General features: G+C 44.0%; 1 protein-coding gene across 2 annotated transcripts in view; it reads right to left on the bottom strand.

Moving 5' to 3' along the window:
- The window catches only part of SV2B (synaptic vesicle glycoprotein 2B), a 64,977-nt gene that overhangs the window by 27,577 nt on the left and 17,326 nt on the right, over positions 1-20,074 (bottom strand). For both annotated transcript variants that reach the window (XM_021530335.4, XM_021530334.4), the window contains exon 2: positions 2,064-2,913. In XM_021530335.4, the coding sequence (XP_021386010.1) occupies positions 2,064-2,547 (484 nt within the window). In that variant the 5' untranslated portion in view covers positions 2,548-2,913. The remainder of the gene's footprint in view (positions 1-2,063; positions 2,914-20,074) is intronic.

Below are 20,074 nucleotides of genomic sequence, written 5' to 3'. Positions count from 1 at the left end.
CAATGTAAGGCTTTCCAAGCCATGCTTAATTCATTTTCTCAAAGCCATCCCTCAAATCTCAGATCCAGCAGCAGAGAAACGTCCAGCAGTCCAGGGAATTTAACAAATAAGATGGACTGAATCAGAGACCTGCCCCATGTAGACCACCAGTCAATAAAAACTGCGTGTTACCATAACCACCCACTCTCCTCCCTGCCCCAAACTAAGACGAACCAGCTTTTATTGTTTTAAGAAAAAAAATGTTTTTTCCTCTCATAATAAAGTCATGAATAGTTTGAATACAAGCAGATTGACAGCTGATCCCCCAAACAAACAAGCTAAGGACAGGAGAAATTGTTCTGCAAAATCAGGTTCTCAACAAGCTGTGTTTGAAAGTGGGCAGGAAAGGCAGCAAGAAGAGTTCTCTTCCCCTCATTAGCAGTCCCAGATTAGCTCTGTTAGCGCACAGGAGCTGGGATTGGGTATGGACCCAAATGTCTCCTTGCTTATTCAGAGCTTATCAGAACACCCTGAACTTTCAGCCTTGCAAATACTGAGCTGGAAAAAGCAGAACACGCTCTCTGGGGAGATTTCGTGTTCATTTTTACCTGTGGTTGGGCCAGAAATACTTCAAAGATAGTTCTCCTTGTGACATTTGAAGTTTTCTCATTCAGGAGCCTGCCAGAGCTTGAGCTATACAGAGCTAGATATTTATGGGGTCAGAGTTTCAGAAAATCTCATCTTTCACAGAGTCACCAAAATAAATGACCTGCTTTTCAAAAAAGGTCTCATCACTAAAAAGACACCAAGCCTTGTGTCCCACAGGGAGCTGGTGAATTCCAAAGTCCCTTTGAAATCAGGATCTAATTGTGAGAGGTTTGCTTTTAGATATCTGACTGAAGATATTTCAAGCTAGAAATTTTAATGGATTTGTGAAGCAAAAAAAGTTTCTAAATTCTTTATGGCATGAAAGTCAGTACAAACCTGGATAACTATAGAAAGAAATATCCCAATCCTCAAGTTCAAAGAAAAAAGGGAGAAACAGAAAAGTGAGTATGACCTCAGTACACCAAGAGGAGAGGTTTCTATAGGGATAATTATCTATTGCCTTTGTCATATGAAAATAATGTCAATAGAATGAAGTCAATAGCTGGGGTCTAGTCTGAAATCTGTATTCCCTTGCATCAGACACAGCTTCTGGGCCAGCATGTATGACCTAGAGTCCCTGATGATGCCCTGCAATCCCAGTACATGTCCATCAAGACACACTGTCTCCCTCCTCAAGCAGTTATTCCAAGAGCTATTTTATTTCCCTTCCAGATGCTCTGTCCTTTTGTGTGGCTGGCTCTCACTACAGACTGTGCTGGATCCTGATTCTTGGAGGTCTGGGGGGCTTTGCTCTTTTGGCTGATGGAATTTGGCTTGCCTATTGTTCAAGGGAAAAAATTGTTCATCCAAACCTTTCCAACCAGTCTCTCTCCCAATAAATAACTAAGCCTTGTGTTTTGACCTCAGGGAGATGTCAGTAGTGATGCAAAAGGGATGTTGCCAGTAGCCTCAGCTTCAATCTTCATGCTGCACTTTAATTGCATTCCACAGACCTAAAAAGAAACGTCTATTGACTACATCTGATCCTGGACATATGAGCATACTGAAAAGTTAGCAGGCAGAAGGAACTGACTGCACAGTTGATTTGCCTGTTGGGATTCTGGGCTGAAGAAAAGGGAAACCTGTATTTTCTAACAGCTTTGAATTTTGAGTCACTAGTTTCACCTTTAACTTTTCACTTATCCTTGAACACTGCTTGGAGTTTTGCCCTGTGGACCTGCAGACTTTGAGCTGCCTTGCCCAGATCCAGCCCACACTGACCAGACTGGCAGTGGGGCCACAGCGCATTCTGGTACAATTATGCTGCTCACCAGCATGTGAACCCCTCCCGAGTCAGATCTACCCAGGCATGACTATGCATGACACACAACACAAGAATAAAGTCATCAGAAGATCTTAAATCAGCTGGTGACTAGAAAAAGGTGTCCCAGCTGCTTCTCGTTGCATTAGAAGAGCTGTTTGCCAGTGGCACTTACCCAGCATCCCTTTGTTGGAACTGGACAAGCACATATCCTTCTCAGCACTGGGAAGAACAAATCCAACCACAAACACCTCCACCCCATCTGCCATCAGTGCCAACCCTAAAACAAAGAAGAGAGTCCACTGGAAGCGTCCGTGGCCACACTCCTCAATGATGTTCTCATACTGGTGGGCAAGTTGCTCCTCATCCTCCATCCTCTCGGCCATAAGGTCAGCACGGTCTCTGTACTCATCATCCATGGCAGGGGCTCGCTTCTTCTGCTTCTCTTTAATGTCATCTGGGTGTGGGATCCCTTGGTACTCCCCCTCATAGACCTCATCATCCTCATCGTGGCCTTCTGTAACATCGCTCTGGGCATCCTCGTCCTGCGCGGGCTCCTCCCCGCCCCGGTAGTAGCCATCGTTGGGTGTGTCGTAGTTGCCATCCTGGTACCTGTAGTCATCTGAGACCTGGTTTGTGTTTCTGTATCCATCATCCATTCTGAACGCAGAGTTCTAAATGCTGTAGGTCACGGTGTAGATATTCTAAAATGGGTATGGGTTTGTGCAATTTGTGGTGTCGGTTACTTGAACATATCTTCTCTCCGTTCTTTGGAAGTGATGGGATGCGCAGCTTCCCAGGCTCAGAAGGAGAATTATATAGAAAGGTTCTCTTTGACAGAGTCTCACGCAGCTTTTGGTAATGCTTCACTTTTCAGCTGTCATTTGTGACTTGCTGGCTTCTGTGCTTTGGGTGAGAAAAGCTGCTGTCTGGGGAACAGCGAGGGAACAGCAAATTGCACAGCCGGGGAGCTAGGAGGACTTGACAGGTTTTTCCTGATTCATTGTGGTGCTGAAGGTCATGTCCTGAGAAAGGGGAAACAATAGCAATAAGACAGCAGTAAGCTTGCAAGCACACATGCACTGAGTTTAATGCCCAACATTTTGAATACTTGCTTTTCCTTTGAAAAAATATGGCAATGGCAACAGAGGAATGTTTTTGCATCATCAAAACCCAAAGCCTCAGAAAAAAACAGAGCATTAAAATGTACCAAGTTCAGTGGGAACCCAAAGTAGAATGTGCAGTACCATGTGGTCCCAATTTCTGTCATTCCTGGAAGTCCTGCTTCCCATATGTGGTCCTGCTTTCCACAGAGAGCAGAACAGCACTGGGCTGGTTTGCTGGAACAGAGCTCTCAGGTTGCTAAAAATGTTTCCATCTATCTCCTCAGAGTACACTTATCCCTGGTCCCTACGACTGCCTAGCGTCACAATGAGACAAAATATGATCTCGGTTTTCTTTTTCATCCAGATCCCCACATAAATTTTATTTACTGGCTTCTTCTTTTCCCTAGTGTCTCTCCATCTGTATCCCAGATGCACAACTGGCATACAGAGTCTGCCAAGTCACCAAAAGTCACACCAAGCTCTGATCTCCCTATATCTAAACATCAACAGGGGATGATTTTCACAGAGAGCAAAAAGCAAAGCTAATACAGAATCACTGCTGTCTACAGGGAAAACCAAGGGAAGTCAAGACACATCTAAACACATACTCCTTCTGGACACCTGATTTCCATTATTTTCTAGGCGGTTTCCAGCCAGCTGGCTCTGCAGTGTTCCCCTGCCTCACACAGCTGTAGACACAGAGCTTGGAAGGAGAAGCACATGGGAAAGGGAGTGGAGTCACACCAGAGCAGCCAGCACAGCGTAGGCACGCACAGAACGTGGACTTTGCTTTAAGCTTTGAGCTACTTGCCTAAATAAAGTGTAAATGAGGTATGGATTGACATGGGGAGGCACAAGCCTGAGGATGTGTGGGTGTTGTTACCTACACAGTCAGTTGACCTATAGAAGCGCACGCAAACGCAGGCACTGTAAATAACAGTGCTATATGCAGCTAAAAGTACTTCAGAGGACAAATTCAGTAGCACTCTATAATAAAATGCTCAGAGGGGCATCACTCCTGCTGCAAATGCTCTGATTTTCTGGCAGCCCAAATGCTCAAGGTTAGGAAGGAGCAGAGGCCTGACTTTTCTGCATGGATTAATGGCCATGACTTGCCTGTGCTGTTCATGGAACTGCTCCAAGGAACTTCATAAAAGCTTCCTCTGCCCTTCTGTTTATCTACCTGTATATTTGTGGCCCATAATTACAACAAAGCCTCTGCAGAACCTGCCAGAACCTTTTCCTTTCCTCTGCTGTTTGTCACTACATTCAACATGTTTCCTCTTCCTTTTCTTTATGCTGAATCACACCGCACATTTTGCATCAAGTGAAAAAGGCAACATGGCATTCTTCCAGGGCTCAAGAAGAGTGATCAATACAGGAATAGAAAAAAAATTTAAAAATACCAAATGCATTCTGATCAGGTTATAATGATCAGGAGTCTACAGTGCAGGGAGGGGTAAAGATAATTATTTGCATAGGTACCAGAGCTGTTAATGTGCAGGGGAGTTAATACATCTGACAGACATGAGAAACACTTAAGTGAGTTCTACAGCTCTTGTTTCAATGCTGGAGTTTTACCTTTAATGGTTAAAAAAAGTCCAAAATTACTTTTGAGACTTAGAACTCTCTCCCAGTCCTGAAGTAACTTTCTTGATTAAACAAAGATTTGTGTCATGACTGAACATCGTGTTCTCCAAGGCGGTAAAATGTAGTTCCACAGAGACATATTTTATTTTGAAAAGCAGGGGAAGGAGCCTTTTATTTAAAGAGAAAAAACAAAAGAACAATATGTGCAAAAGAACATTAGGCCTTGCTTTGGAAGTCTTTAAGAATCATCTGCTGGCAGGTCATGCTTCTAAGCAACCTCAAATATTGGAACAGGAAGCGCAGTGACCTCACTGTGTTTGTCCCTTTCTGGTTGCCACAGAACTGAATTGAAAACTTGTTTTAGGAAACAAAGTAACAATAACACTAATGATCAATAGCAGAACTGATCAGACTCTGAGTCTCCACAGACTTTACCTCTCTTTTCAAAAGGTAAAAGTATGTTCTTAAAGATCAAGTGCTGGAAATCTTTTTGTTCTCTATTTAAAAGCTGCTGAGGCTTAAAGCTGGGCTCTTAGCCTCCCACAACAGGACCAAAGATCACAAACTTAGAAAAGACCTATTGAAGCATCCGTGCTCTTTCACTGACACACAAAGTCTGGCATTTACCAGATGGAATCACATCTTGGGCAGCCTAAGAAATAATGACATGAGCTGATGAGTCTCACAGACCAGTGAGAGTCACCTGTATGGGGAAGAACAAGTAATTCAGAGAAAAGGTCATGGCAAACAATAGTGACTGGATTCCCATTCACTTTGGAGGATGGATATTTTCTGGGATCACCTTAGGAGAAGAAGCAGTGCAGAGAAGCAGGCTATAACTTCAGAATGCTACACTTTCTATATTTCACACCACTTGTTTTCTTTCTTTGCCACATATGCATAGGCTGATTCACTCCAGACCTGATTCTTTAACACCCTTTCACTCAAGCTGAGCTGCACTCACTCATTAACAGCCCCATTTAGCATTTAGATGTGAAATCATGATGTGTCACAAAGATGGGAGGCTTGGGTTGCTATAATTACCCTTCACAGTGATGCATGAGGCTTGAGACAAATATACACATCTCACCAAGCCTATTGTAGCAGGGTGGGTGTCAGTCTCTTCTCTCAGATAACAGCACAACAGGAAACGGCCTCAAGTTGTGCCAGGGAAGTTTCAGACAGGATATTAGTAAAATTGCATCATCAAAAGGGTTGTCAAGCATTGGAACACTCTCTGCTCAGGGCAGTGGTGGAGTCACCACCCCTGGAGGTATTTAGCAAACATGTAGATGTGGCACTTGGGGACATGCTTTAGTGGTGGGCTTGGTACTGCTGGGTCAATGGTTGGACTTAATGATCTTACAGTTCTTTTCCAATCTAAATGATTCTAATTACAGCCCTTGGCCCTTTTAAAATGCCAGTTCCCTTTCTGAGCACAACAAATGTCAGGCTCCATAAGGCAGAGTCTGCAGGGGCAGGAAGGCAGAGGCAGGAAAGCTTCGTTCTGGGTCTCCCCAGAACAGCCCATTAAACTGTGTTGGACACAGAAACCTGGAATACATCAGAATTCAGATCCTATCCTCATTTCTTTATATGCACCTCGCAGATTTCTTGTACTCTTCAGCTCTTTAGTTAGCTCAGATGTTGCATACTTAGCCAGGAATTCAGTCATTTGAGCTCTGCAACTTAAAATAGGAACCTAAAGTCTTGGATATCCTCATAATAGAAACAGCATCTACTCTAGGAGAAGGGATGTTTAAAAAAAGCAGATCAACACCTGCATTTGCCTCTCTGAGGGGGCCTATAGGTAAGTCTGGCATGCTGAGGTGATAAACTGAGGGCTGAAGGGCAGCAGAGCTTGGAGGGGATGCAGAGAAGGGCGATTTTCTTGTACCTGGTACTAAATGAAGAGAGCCCAGGGCTTGTCAGAGAGCTGAGCTCTATCAGAGGACAGAAATCATGTCAAATTAGTGAACAGGGTAGATAAAATAAGGGTTTTCTTATGGAATATTGCACCTTGGGGGATGATGGAGTTTCTGGAAAAGCAAAGAGAGTGAGGATGTTGCTTTGTGGGAGCATGAGCTGTGGGTGCAGACACATAAATGCATAATTCACATCCATGGTGTGGATCCAGCACGGAGAGAGGGAGCCAAGGCTGGGAGCTGCCACCCAGAGCCTTCCTGCATGCTCAGGAAGGGAGAACACTCAAAATCAACAGCAGGAGGGAGAGGTTACTCGAAGACTGAGGAGAAGGAGCATGACAGGGACACCATAAAAATGCTTTCAAGGGATTTTTAGCATTCACCAGAATAATCCCTGTAAAACAGATGGCAGAGCAGTTTAATATTCTGCCTGAAGGATGACTCCTCCTGCAGAACATCCTCACCCCCAGAGCTGCTTTCTGCTGACAGCAATGGGAAGGTGCCCAGATCCTACAGTGACCATAAGGACATTCTGCAGTCACAAAGCTGACTGTCAAAAACTCCTGAGAAGGAATTTTCCTCACTGAGAGGAGAAGATGATTATGTAGATAGGTTTCTGTGAAGTTCCAGTCTCAGATTCTAAGTCAGGATGCAATTAATGGATCTGCTTGTACACATGAAGGGACAGATTTTTGAGGTGCCTAACAAATCACAGCTCCCAGGGGAGCAGCATCCTGGATTTCAGGATGCTGAAATCCAGCAGTGACACCAATATTATCAGGCAGGCTGAGCACTGTAGCAATGAGTGATCACTGAGCTGCTGGGTGAAGTGCTGCAGGCTGAGCATCCTGGGCTCTGTCCCTTGGCCTCTTGGCACCTCTGTGTCCCCCCAGGCCCCACATCAGGACAGCACAGCTTTCCTGCTGGGAATTGCAGATCCCTCACAGCTGTGGTTATATGAATATATGAATATATTCATATATGGGCAATTTGTGTCCCCAAAACCTCAAACCTTAAATACACCAGAATCTGGGGGAAAGAGGTCTCTGTGCTCCCAGCTGCACAGCTGAGGAGCTGTCAGGAAAAGTGCTCCCAGGTCTTTGTCATGTTTTCAATGAAGTCTTGCAGTCTAGTGTTGGTTTTTTTTTGTTTGTTTGTTTGTTTTTTTTTTTTTAAACTAAGAAAAATGCTACTTTACCTTAGGATAACTTTGAAAATTTTCCTATTTCCAACCAGTAATAATAATAATAATAATAATAATAATAATAATAATAATAATAATTAGACTGCACCCCCATAATTCACAACAAAAATGCTTTCAGATCAGGTGCATTATAAACTCTTCATCTTATACTGTAGAAAGTTGCTCTTTCTGTTGGCATAAAATAAAAAAAAAAAAAGGTGCATGGAGATTTGTTTCAAACTGAAAAAAATATTTCATTAAAGAAATGCCATCCTGTCAACTGCTTGATCCATTTTTTATTAGAAACATTCATAGAAACTGATTTTTTTCCCCTAAATAATTCAGATTTGGAAAAACAGCAGGTTTTTACCAACAAAAATTGTAACAGGAGCTCTGATTATGCTCTCATGGATGTAAAATGATCTCAGGTGCACCTTTAAGAAGACAATATAGAGAAATATGATATAGGAAAAGTAATCCTGCTATTTATATGCATATGACTAAAAGTATCTGACCTCTGTGAGGCAGAAAAATGTTTTTCTTCTACAGGGTTCTGATTAGTGTTGGGGGTTTTTTCGGGTTTTTTTTTTTGGGTTTTTTTTTTTTTTGTTTTGGGTTTTTTGGGGGGGCTTTTTGCTCATTTTTTTTTGTTGTTGTTGTTGTTTTTTTTTTTTCCTTTTTTTTTTTTTGCTAACATTAAAATTGCTGCTACAGCCACACAATTCAACATCCAGAAGAGAGCTGAGCAATACCATCATTCTCCTGGACAGATGGCAAGGCTGGGTTCTTGGCAAGGATCCTGCAGAGGGAAAAGCAGCAGGATCTGAAGAGAATTTATATGTGAGAGAAGGTAGAAAAAGGAAATGAGGGGGTTTGAGTGCAAAAAGGTAGAAACCAAGTGAAATTGGAAGTCAAGGAGCAAGAACAGGGATTAATGGTGCAAACTATGCTCAGAAAAAAGGGGGAAATGCCAGGGAAAGATGGAAGCCCTGACATATTACTGATCCACAAACTGGAAAAAAAAGTGTAATAACAGTAGCTCTTGCCTTCATAGCCAAGGATTATAAATGCATCTGGTGCCATCTCTGTTAGAGATCAGCCCTAAGCCTTATTAATTCTTGCTTGACTTTTGGCATTTCTCTTTCACTGACAAAATAAAAGGAGAAAAGTCTCAGAGCACAGGACTCTGAAACACTTTTGGAAGAAGCTGGCTGTGGCAGACATCACTCAAAACAACCCAACCCAAACCACACCAGTGACTGAACATTAATTTAGGGGATGATTGTACCAAAATAGATCATATCTCTTGCAGGTCTTGAGCTGTCATTTTCCTTCCTTTGCCTTTCCATCAAATACCCCAATCAATGGTGGTGAACAGCAGTGTGTCCCTGGGGAATTTCCAGGAGGATCTTCTCAGATCTGAACACTGGCCAGTGAATCATGGGGATTTAATCAGCTGAGGACCTGGTTGCTTTTTTTTTCAAAATACAGATCAGCCCTTGGAATGCAAGGTTCTATGGGATTCTGGACAGGTAAAGGAGCACTATATGTATCACTAGGAAAAATATTCCATTCTGATTCCTCTCACAAGATTGGAAGTAAAATTTGTCTGCAATTAATGTCCAAAAGAAACCATGGTCATCAAGCATTCTTGGAGGAGGACTGTATCAAAGACCCAGGGTGAAAACCCATTACAACAGGAACAATATCAGATCCAGTATAAATCCTGAGGTCTCTTTTCTGCTCTTGTTCCAGAGGGACAAGATAATCAAGGAAGGTATATGGGTTTAGACATAATCAAGGAGGGTATATGAGTTTAATATTCTTACTCAATGACATGGTAGATGGAATTAAAAAGGAGCTGCTTTGCCATCAAAGACAACAAAACTAATGGAAGGGCATATCAATATATGTTTTTCAGGTGTAAAATTTTGTGTTAATGGCTACAACAATCAACTGTGGCTGCAAGCACAGGAGGTTAACTGGGTCTTGGTAGCAAGAAATTTAAAAATCAAAGTCTGTAGCAGAGCCTACCTTTTAAAAGAATTTGCTTTGAACTGTGGAAAAATAGGTGTCTTTTGTTGTAGCTTCAGAGGAGAGCACTGTATTAAGTGAAAACTAAGGAGAAAACTAGTTTCTCTTGAAGCTTTTTTTATTATTAAGAATTTTTTTTGATAGATATGTAACACAGGTTCAAAAACTCTCCACGGAGATTGTTAAGCAAGCTATCTGTGCCACAGATTCTGTAAAGAAGAGCAAAATATTTGAAAGTCATTGACTTGAAATCATCTGGTTCAAAGAACTGACTTTCAGTAGTACAGATGGCACCTGCTGATTGCTCCCCTTACAGCACAGGTAGGACAGGTAGGGTAAAAGTCCTCTGTGTAAAAAACATTAATTTGCTCAAAGAGACTGCAAGGCTCTGTGGGACAGGACTCATTTATTCACTGCTCCCACACTGTAGGTTGGAAAAGATTGGTGCAGATGCCGTCCTGGTATACCAGACAAGAAATGCAGGGAAACCAGAGCTGGAGTATTTAGTGTGTTACCAGCAGCCCTGATTAATTATTTAGAGAAAGCATTTTAGTTCAAAATTCTCTGCTACAGAGTTTATTGAAGTTCTCCTACAGTTTCTGGATAATCTCTATTGATCTGTGGTGGGTTTTACCCATTCCTGCGCAGGTGCACACTGTGTATGTTTGTTCCAGCAGGAGAAAATACTTATTGCATTATTTGATCCTACAGTCCTGCATTACACAATGTTCTGTGAGGAGAAACTATTATCTTTGAAGCTGAAGCATTTAGAGTAGCCCTTGGATTTGGAAGCAGAGAGGGATGGGGTATGAACACAAATAGTTCAGTAGTTTGATTGAACTGACCTGATTTATGCTGAGTAAGAATCTGGCTGCACTGCTCCAATGCCTTTACATTTTTTCATTCTCATCCATCCCACTGGGGGAGATTTCTGGTTTCCAGCACATTGCACACTAAAATGCCATTGCCTTGTGTGGTGGTGGTGGTGGTGACTCACAGCAAAGTGGCTGTGGTCTGAATTCAGCTTGTAATCCACTATGTTATGTTATGAACTAAGGGACAGAAAGTCCCCCAGACTGTTAGAAGGAGATTATACCCTAAAGTCTGATACTGTGTTGGTGTAGATGCTTTAAAGGTCATACCTAAGACAGTATATGCTACAGCAAGCTGGCACAGCAAACATGCAGCAGATGAAACAAGGAACAAGCATCAGTCAAGCAGAATAAACAGCTTTTCTGAAGTTAGGGGCACAGACTAGCAAGTTGGGTGTTCATGAGATAGATACAGAGAGAAGTGTGTAACAGTAGGAGTTGGAAAGCAATGGCTTAGCAACACATATCTATATAAGGAGGGACAGACTACGCATTAGGATTCCAGAGAAAGGCCATAAAAGGTCAATTTGACAAGCTGAATACGGATAATGAGTTGAGACAGATGGTGTAAGAGTATGGGAGCTAATAAATAATGAGCAGACTCACTTCAAGGAGCAAACGAGGGAGAAGTCACAGCCGAGAGCTTAGTCAGAAGGGAGGTGGTGAAGGGGAAAAGAACAAAACCATGGAGGATGGAGGAGAATCACAGCAGGAGGGCTGGTGGGAGAGGAGTGCCTCCTTTTATGTGCCAGAGTCTTGTAAAAATGATAATTTACTCAAAGAAAACTTAGAAATGCATATGCCTGAGGTGGAATTTGGCCATTTTACTGAGTTTAACGATTTTTTAGCTGAGAAATTACTCATGGTCTCTAAACTTCTTCTAGATATCTATCTCCTCTGCTCCTCCTCTCCCATTACCACAGCACCTAAGTGGCCTACAGTGCTCCCAAGTCCCATCAAAGGCTGGGAAAAATTCTCAGGTTTGTTTTGCACATCATGACTTGAGGCAGACAGAGACTAAAAAACAGTGTCTGAGCATGGAAATGGAAATGCTGTGTGCTGTCCCCCATGTTCCAGGGACCCTGTGGACAAGCAAGGTAAAGATTTATTCTCATCTTCAAACCCAGCTATCCTCCACATGATGACCAAGATAAAGGAGAGCTTTGCTGCCCCACAAACATTTTCCTTCATGTGGAGCTGAAGCACAAACCCCAACCTGGACACCAAGTCCCAGTGTAGATGCAAATAAAGGAGCTTCCCCCAAATCACCTGAGAGAGCAATATCAGAGCCAAACAAACAGCACATGTTTCTATTTCCTTGTCTATTTAAATATCATAATGAGCTAGAATCTTTGAGGTTTTACTGCTTATTAATGAACCATTCTCTCTATCAGCATTACACCTGGCAGAGTAAACCAATAGCAAATTGGATGTTTATTCAGAAACAATAGTGCCCTGGTGCCCTTTCATGAATTTGAGCATTTCTACATGTGTTTGCCCTTGGACAGCTTATTAGGTTTAACCTGACTGGGCTTGGAGTCCCTGACAAGCTCCCAGAGAGGACTGTAAGCAATAACCTTGGAAGCAAACTGCTTGCAATTCAGCAGATTCTGCCTGTGTCAGACAGCAAACATCCCTGATTAACTATAAACTGCTTAGCTTATTGGCAAAGATGTGCCTCTGGCTACAAAGGGGATTTTTATTTCATCACACTTGCAACCTGAGTTATTAAATAATGAGCTGCTTAATTAACTAATTCATTATTACATGGCTGTGATGAATAGATTTGCTCCAGTGACAGAGGCATGAAAGCAGAAAAACCCTGAGTGATTTCTAAGTACTCCTTTCTTTCAGGAGGGATTTTATTTGAGCAAGTATCCTTATTAAATATCCCTTTCCTTCTTTTTCCTGCCTCTACCTAACAGAGCAGCCCTGAGGTTTCCTGTGTCTGTTTGCCCCCAGCACTCCATGCTCTTGTCCATTCCTCCTTTCTGCCTCACTCCCCCTTTCCTTTGGATCCATGCAGATCTTCAGAGTGTTGTGCCATAAAGTGACCCTTTGCCCAGTGCTCCCACTCTGCTGTGGCCAGGGTGCCTCTCATCCCCAGTCTCAGACGGGAGGTGACTTTGGTGTTTCAGGTTCTCATAAAAACCCATCAGTTGTTGCCCATGATCACCTTCCCATTGCTGGGGAACCAACCAACCTCCCCGCCCCTGGAGACAAAATAATTGATTGCACCTCACAGCAGCCTTTGCAGGGTTGTTATCTGCTGTTTTCTGAGGCATTGGAGTGTGTTGAGAAAGAGCTCTAGCAGAGACATTTCCACAGGCTGGAAACCACTCCTGCCATCAGGAACAGCTCTCTCCCAGCCCAGGATGCCCAGGCATTAGTTTCTCAGACAGCTGCTCACCAGCCCCAGTGAAGTGTACAAATGCAGTGGCCATGCCAGAATTCTCTCCTGTTGCCAGAAATCCCCTGTAGCCTGTCACAGACACAGCCAACCTTATGCTTCCATCATGCCCTTTAATAGGTTTGATCCCTGTGTTTCCCTTCGGGGCTGCCCAATGATCAAGGCTGAAAGGGCTCAGTTATTATGAGATCAGATAAAAAAGGTGGTTATCAAACCAAACCCAGCCTCTTTCTTTTCTGCATAAGACCTCCAAAACAATTGTACTGTGGCCTCAAGGGCTTTCAAAATTGCAAATGTACTGTTCATTATGCACCTTGCATGTGGAGCAAGGAAGTGCAAGCAGAAGCAACTTTAAAGAAACTCCTTTCAAGGTTAAGTGGCAGGGAAAATACTGGAGCGATTGCTTTTGCTCCATTCATGTTCAAGCCATTTTGATTAGTTTAACCTTTTTTTTTTTTTTTTTAAATATGAGCCACTACTGAGGAGATCTGAACCTTGCAGCAGCCATGATCATTCAACAGATTTGATTATCTAGCTATCAGATTCACTCTGTGCCTCACATGTACCACTGCAGCACAAACAAAACATACCCACAAAGGGATGTCTTCTTCTGTAAGGAGACAATTTGCAAAGCCTGTCTGAGCTGCACCTTGAATATCTCAGATTCTCAGATCTTTGAAGAACCTGCTTTTGAAATCAGCATCTTGAAGAAAGTCATAAAAATTGCCATAGGGCCTGAAATATGTTGGCATTGACTTACCAGCAACCTTACACATAGCAACTCCACATTTATACTTATGTTTTTATACTCATGAAAGATTTTGACTCAAAAGAACACCCAGCAGTATTTTTTTCACTTGCAGAAGAGAACTGATAATTTGAGCATGTGTAATGGGCCTCCTAACATTTTGGAAAATTGGATTGCCTGGCAGTGGTTTTTCCTAAGCCTCTCATTCCTTTCTTGTTCCTGCAGGAGCCTTTAGGACAGGTCTTGGCAAGAGGAGCTGATTTACACAGAGCCTTAAGCTTGGCCAGTATTATGACAACCCAAAGTCATGAGGCTTTCAGCTGTGCCATGGGGCATTTGCTGTCTCACAGTCTTCTGAAATGATGTTTGTGCCTCTGTGCAATAGAGAAGGAAAGGAGGAAAAAACTGAAACAAGGACAAGATACTGCAGGAGCCAAAGAATGAGAGAAAGCAGACCAGGAGATATAGGAAAGGAGGCAGGACAAGGCAGGGGATGGTGAAGGCCAGAAAGGTAGGGAGAGAAAAAGGCATAACAGTATCAGTCTCAGAAACTAATGCTGCCTTGAGCCAGTAAAAAGAAGAAAAACAAACCAAAAAACCCCTGTTACATTCAGCATTTCATGGCAGTGAGAAGGTTCTGCATGTGCTTCCCAAACAAAAATAAATTCCTGCATTCAGGTTGGATATTAATGATGAAAAAGCTTCATCTCCCCAAATTAATAGCCACAATACATCATCAGGCTGTAGCACTATACCCCATGTGTACGCAGAGAGAAAATCCTCAGCATCACCTGTTGAGGCAGAAGAAGGATTTAGCTGTTATTTATTGCTCAGTGTGACTCATGCCTGTGGGTAGGGGCGCGACAGTACAGATGGGAGTTAAAATCAGACTGCCATCAGGGGAATTTATGCCAGGAGAGTTGAATTCAGGCAACTTCTGCCTATGTTCTACCTGGAATTTCTCTATAAAATATGAGAAGAGTAAAAAAAAAATTTAAAATTACATGCCTATGCAGATATTTGTTAGGACTTTGACAGGTTTGATTAGAGGAGAGATGGCTTAGTGACTTGGGCAACATCAAGAACTCTGTACAGTTTTCTCTAATGCCACAAATGGCTCAATTAACCAAAGGCAAGGCATTTAGTTACCCGTAGGTTTAGTTCTTTGTCTGCAAAATAGCTGTAATAATTTGTTTTTTCTACCTGTCTGAGATTGTGTAGGGAAAACACAAACATAACTGCAAAGAGAATCTTGTAGCCACTGGTTAAAGCTCAAAAGTTCACCCTTTTGGACTTCAGATTGTCCTTGCCAAGTTCACTGTGATGTTGAAATTATGCTCACAAGGACACAGTCTCCAGTGAATGACCTTCAATGTACTGTTTCTGATCAGAATCAAGAATATTTGCAGCATGTTTCATAGCTCTCCTGTTCCTCTTATTTCAGCCCTAGCCAGAGAAGACATCTAAGAGTCATCAGAGTCCCTAAAAATGAGAAGGCAACTGAGAGAGATCCTGAAGCTCGAGCATCCCATGTAAAGGAGACATTTTGGCTTTCAGAGGTGGGGGGCAGGTATCTTTTAATTGTCCCTGGTCCAAGTGTGCTCCTTCCTGCAGATACTGAAGTGAGGGGCATCCCTCTACCTGCTCCCAAAACCAGACTCTTTGACCCAGCTCCAGGAGCTGTAGAGCAGAAATGCCAGCTGTGGACTCCCTGGAGGTGAGTTTAGTGGAGGATTAAGGCTTTCACCAAAATTTAAGCAGCAAGGACCATCATCATCTTCCTTCCTACTGGGAGTCTGGGGCTGGCCTCATGTACATATTGGCTGGTCTCCACTTGCCCTGAGCCTGCTTGCAAAATCTCCTTTGGTATCCAGGCAGCTTTTCCCTCAGCTGGAGCACAGCTCTTGGTGTCAGCAGGAGAACTGAGGGGCTGAGGTGGGCAGCTGCATTTGGCCCCAGCTGAGCATTTCATCTGTCACTGTGTCATTACCCAGCTTCCAGTCCACATCCTGAGACCAAACCTCGCCAGGCTCCTCAGGGGTGCTTTGGCTGCCTGTCCTTCTGACTGTCATTTTGATAGTCCAGAGCTCCAGGAGGGCTGGCTGTGCTCTGTGTGCTGTAGAGGCAGGCACAACAGGCCTCAAAGAGCTGCTCTGGAAAAGCATGTCGGGGACTGGCTGCCAGGATTTGGGCTCCTATTGTAAATGCAGGCGAACCCAATGGGAAGAAATGCTGATGTCTGACTCAATTCAGACGGTTGAATTATTTCTTTATTATAACTATGCTAAAATACATTAATATTCTATATAAAAGGAGGATATTAAAACTGCATACTACTTTCTCTGACTCTAACACAACTCGTGACCCTCTCTCAGAGTCCAGCCCCAGGTGGGTTGGATTGGCCATCAAGCTCAAACAATCCTCACAAGAATCCAATCAAGTACTCACTCCAGGTAAACAATTCTCCAAACTCATCCTACATAGGAAAAACAAGGAACAGAAATAGAAATTGTTTTCTCTTTCATTTCTCTCAGTGCACCTCCATGAAAAATCCTGAGAGGGAGAGAAATGTTCTTGCCACAGGCTCCAAGTGCCTCTCTACTGCCAACCCTCCCCAGCAGTGTTCCTCCAGCTGGCCTCCGAGGAGCAGATGTATGGGATCAGGGAATATGGGCTTTCCTCTAATCCCTGCTTTCCCAGTTTTCACAGGGGAGCTCCTGAATTTGGCAGCAGCTGTAGGTGGTGCAGCCTGAAATGTGTTGTCAGCTTGCTCCTAGTGCCAGGCTGCAGAGGCCATGTCCTGTGCCCCAGCACAGAGCTCTGCTTCCACCCCCTCCCTTCAGCCCCAGGTCAGCTGCAAGGCTCCTGCAAGGCTCCTTGAAGGACTGAGGGAAGTCACTCACTCAGGTGGGTCTGGTGGCCAAGTGGCTGCCAGATTAGCACACACCCAAGACCTGTGTTGGCTGGAAGGGAATGCACAACAAGGCAGCAGCTTCTGAGGGGTCTCCATGCAGTGTCTGCCTTCCTTACCCTCTGGGTGGGTCTCTTGCAATGGGGAAAAAAAATCAGTCTGTTTGTCCTCAAAATGTAAATGAGATGGACTTGCAGTCTCATAATAGGAGACAAAGGGACATTAAAGAAATTTGAAAGGCAAGAGATTAAAATCTTGCACAAGGAAATTCCTATTTACACACTAACCCATGGGACTCCTGGGAATAAAAGGCAAGGTCTTGGAAGCATTAAAAAGCAGGAATTTGATGTATTTGAAGGAAAGAAGGTCAGTTTCATCTGAGTTTCCTTTTCTACAACTTTTTTTTTTCTACTGGGAGAAATAAGATCTGAGACAAACATCAAGAGAACTTCACTCTGGTCTAGGCTGATCTGAAAATATCCACCAAGATGCTTTCTTGGACATATTTGCTGGTGCCAACTGTCAGAGAGGGCATCCCAAGCTAGATATTTCCCTGGCTGCCAGTCCTGGGTAGCCGTAATAGGAAGGCTGTGGAAGGTTTTTCCCTTTACCTGCTACACTGGGACTATTGACACAGAAATGACACCAGAAGATAACTCAGTAAATGACTTCTCTCCCCATGGGGAATAGAGAATTACAGCCTATCACACCTGGAGTAAAGACAAAATAAATCCAAGACTTTGGCTGGAAGCAGGAATCCTGGATGATATATGGGAGAAGGCAGGAAGAAGTGGAGTGTGAGAGCAGGTGTCCTCCAGATGACAAGTCTGGGGGGACTGGATGGCAAATTTCAAGGGGATAACAAATACTTCAAGGCAGATAATGTTAGTGCCTCTTCAGGGGGAAAAGGATAGAATATCCCAGGTGAAGAAAATGGCAAGGAGGTGAAGATCAGAAGTTATTTATCAAAGTGTAACCTCACACTTCTCTGTCAGGGAGGAGCCAGGGGATGGCTGACAGACAGCAGGAGGATATCAAGCCTTGCAGCTAACCCAGAGTGGATAGGCAAAAAGCTGCTTTGTGATAGCACTTTCGTGATGAACTTAAAGTCTGGTGGCTGCAAAATCTTTATGGTTGCCCAGAAATAAGCAGCCAGAGCACAGAAACCCACAGTGCCAAGCCTGCAGGAACAGATCCTGTCACTACAAGCCAGGCAGGAGTGGCAGAGATCACCAGCCCCCCTCTTGTTTGCATGAGATCCCTGCAGGGAAGTGATGGTTGGAGACCATCCTGGACCCACGATTAACATATCAATTTTGGACAGTTTATATAGAAAGTTATTTCTCTGAAACAGAAATTTTGTAGGGCACTATCTATGTGACTGCCATCTCCATTTCCCATTTTGGGAATGGGATTCAGTACTTTCTACTTTCCAAATATGCTACGAGATACTTGGGAACAGAGGTGTTGCATCTCCATTGGACAAGGGCATCCAAAATGCTGTTGCTTGGTAAAAGTGGTGTGTTTGTGATGCAGATGAGGTGTGTTGGTGTGTTTGTGCTGTAGATGAGGTGCATTGGTGCTATAGATGAGGTGTGATGGTGTGTTTGTGCTGTAGATCAGGTGTGTTGGTATGTCTGTGTTGTAGATCAGATGTTTTGGTGTGTTGGTGCTGTACATGAGATGTTTTGGTGTGTTTGTGGTGTAGATCAGATGCTTTGGTGTGTTTGTGCTGCAGATGAGGCCTGTGGAGTTGGTGCTTTGCCTGAGCACTGAATTCCCTCATCAGCTTTTCCAGCTATGAGGAATCCGGGTAATAAATATGGAATGAGGACAGTTCTGAGTCTCTACAGCCCCTGCACACCTGAAAACCTCAAACAGATCTAGAGATGGGCACAGAGCTGAAGGCATTGACGTGCCTGTTGTGTTTCAAGCTCCGTACTGGAAGGGGGCCAAGCACCACCTGCCTCTTTTCCACAGTAAATGAGTTTACTGCTGGGATTGGGATGAGATGGGCTGTCAAACTGCTCTGTGGGTGGGTCTGCTATTTCCAAATAAAACAAGTTTCTCAATTCCCTGCAGAGAAGCTGAGGGCTGGATGAAGTGGCAGCTTCCACAGTTACCAATGACCCATGACTGGGGCTGGGTCCTGTCCAGACCTCCAAGCTTTGAGGTGCTGGTGCCCAGACTTTTCTCCAGGACTGGCCCATGGCCTTCAGTGGAAGCAGTCACGGGCCACAAGCCACAGCTACCTGTATGTGACACATGGATATTCCCTGCTCACTGTTCCCATGGCCATGTGCTGCTGTGCAGAGCTGCTCACACCTGTAGGATGCAGGTAAAACCATTTTTCCACACAATTAGAGAGCAATAAAAAGCCACGCTATACTCCAAACTAATCTGAGTCAGGTACAACAGCCTCCAGGTGAGACATTTGGTCCCTCATGTTTTTTTTTAATTTTTAGTAAGTCCTTATCTCCTAAAATTTGGTGTCTAAAAGGTCTGTCTGTCCTCTACAGAGTGTAGGTGGCAGTTTTAGCTGTTGGCTAAGTGTCCCCTGTGCAGCTGTCCTCATCTAGGCTCTCCTTCCAAGGTTCTGCAGGAGGTCTCTGTTCAACACCAGTTGCACAGTGCTTGTAAAATGTAAATTTGGGGTACCAGAGTTTGATGCAGAGATGAGAAGATAGCAGAGGTTTGCTGCCTGCAAGCAATGTACCATGGAAATTTACTGTGAGATGGGCAGGATTTTCTCTAGGAAATAACTCCCCCTAATTGTTTTGAAGTTACTCTCCTCCCTTGCTGAAAACAAAGAAAATGTCTCTCCCTGAGGGTTCCCAACCTGCTGCTGTCTATGAATCTGCAAACTGTGGGGAACTCCCCTGTGGTCAGAGCTGGGTGACAGCACAGAGGTGCCACTCACTGGGTTGCAAACAGAGCAGGGCTTTGTGAGCCCAGATTCATCCCTGGTGTTTGCCAGTCCAGCCCCAAGGCTGCCTCAGTGCTGTTCCTACAAACCAGCAGCCACATTTCGGGCTCCCACCTCTCCCAGGCAGACTAAAAGCCAGTCTGAGCTCACAGAGCCCCTGCTACAGGCAGGGAAGTTTTGCCTGACTTTTCTCTCTGCCTCTCTCTCCCACGTGTGGCATGTTGCAGGAGGGAAGCACTGACTGTGGTCTCTGCAGCCAGGGGTTCCCCTGCAGCAGGACATCGTGCACAGAGCTCCCTTGGCTCAGGGACAGGGCTCATTTCTTCTGCTAGAGTAACCCTGGCTGCCAAGTGAAGGCAAAACTGCTGATCCTTCTGCACAGCACCCTCAGCACCTGCCCCCAGCCACACAGCAGCTCCTTCTCAGACTGCTTTCCACTCTAACCTGACAAATCTGCGTTGCCACAGATGCCTGAGCACTG

Source organism: Lonchura striata, chromosome 10 (assembly GCF_050655825.1).
Source record: "Lonchura striata isolate lonStrDom1 chromosome 10, ASM5065582v1, whole genome shotgun sequence".
Classification (NCBI taxonomy): Eukaryota; Metazoa; Chordata; class Aves; order Passeriformes; family Estrildidae; genus Lonchura; species Lonchura striata.
Note: the sequence above shows the minus strand (reverse complement) of the source record. Positions and strands in the feature narration are given on the sequence as shown.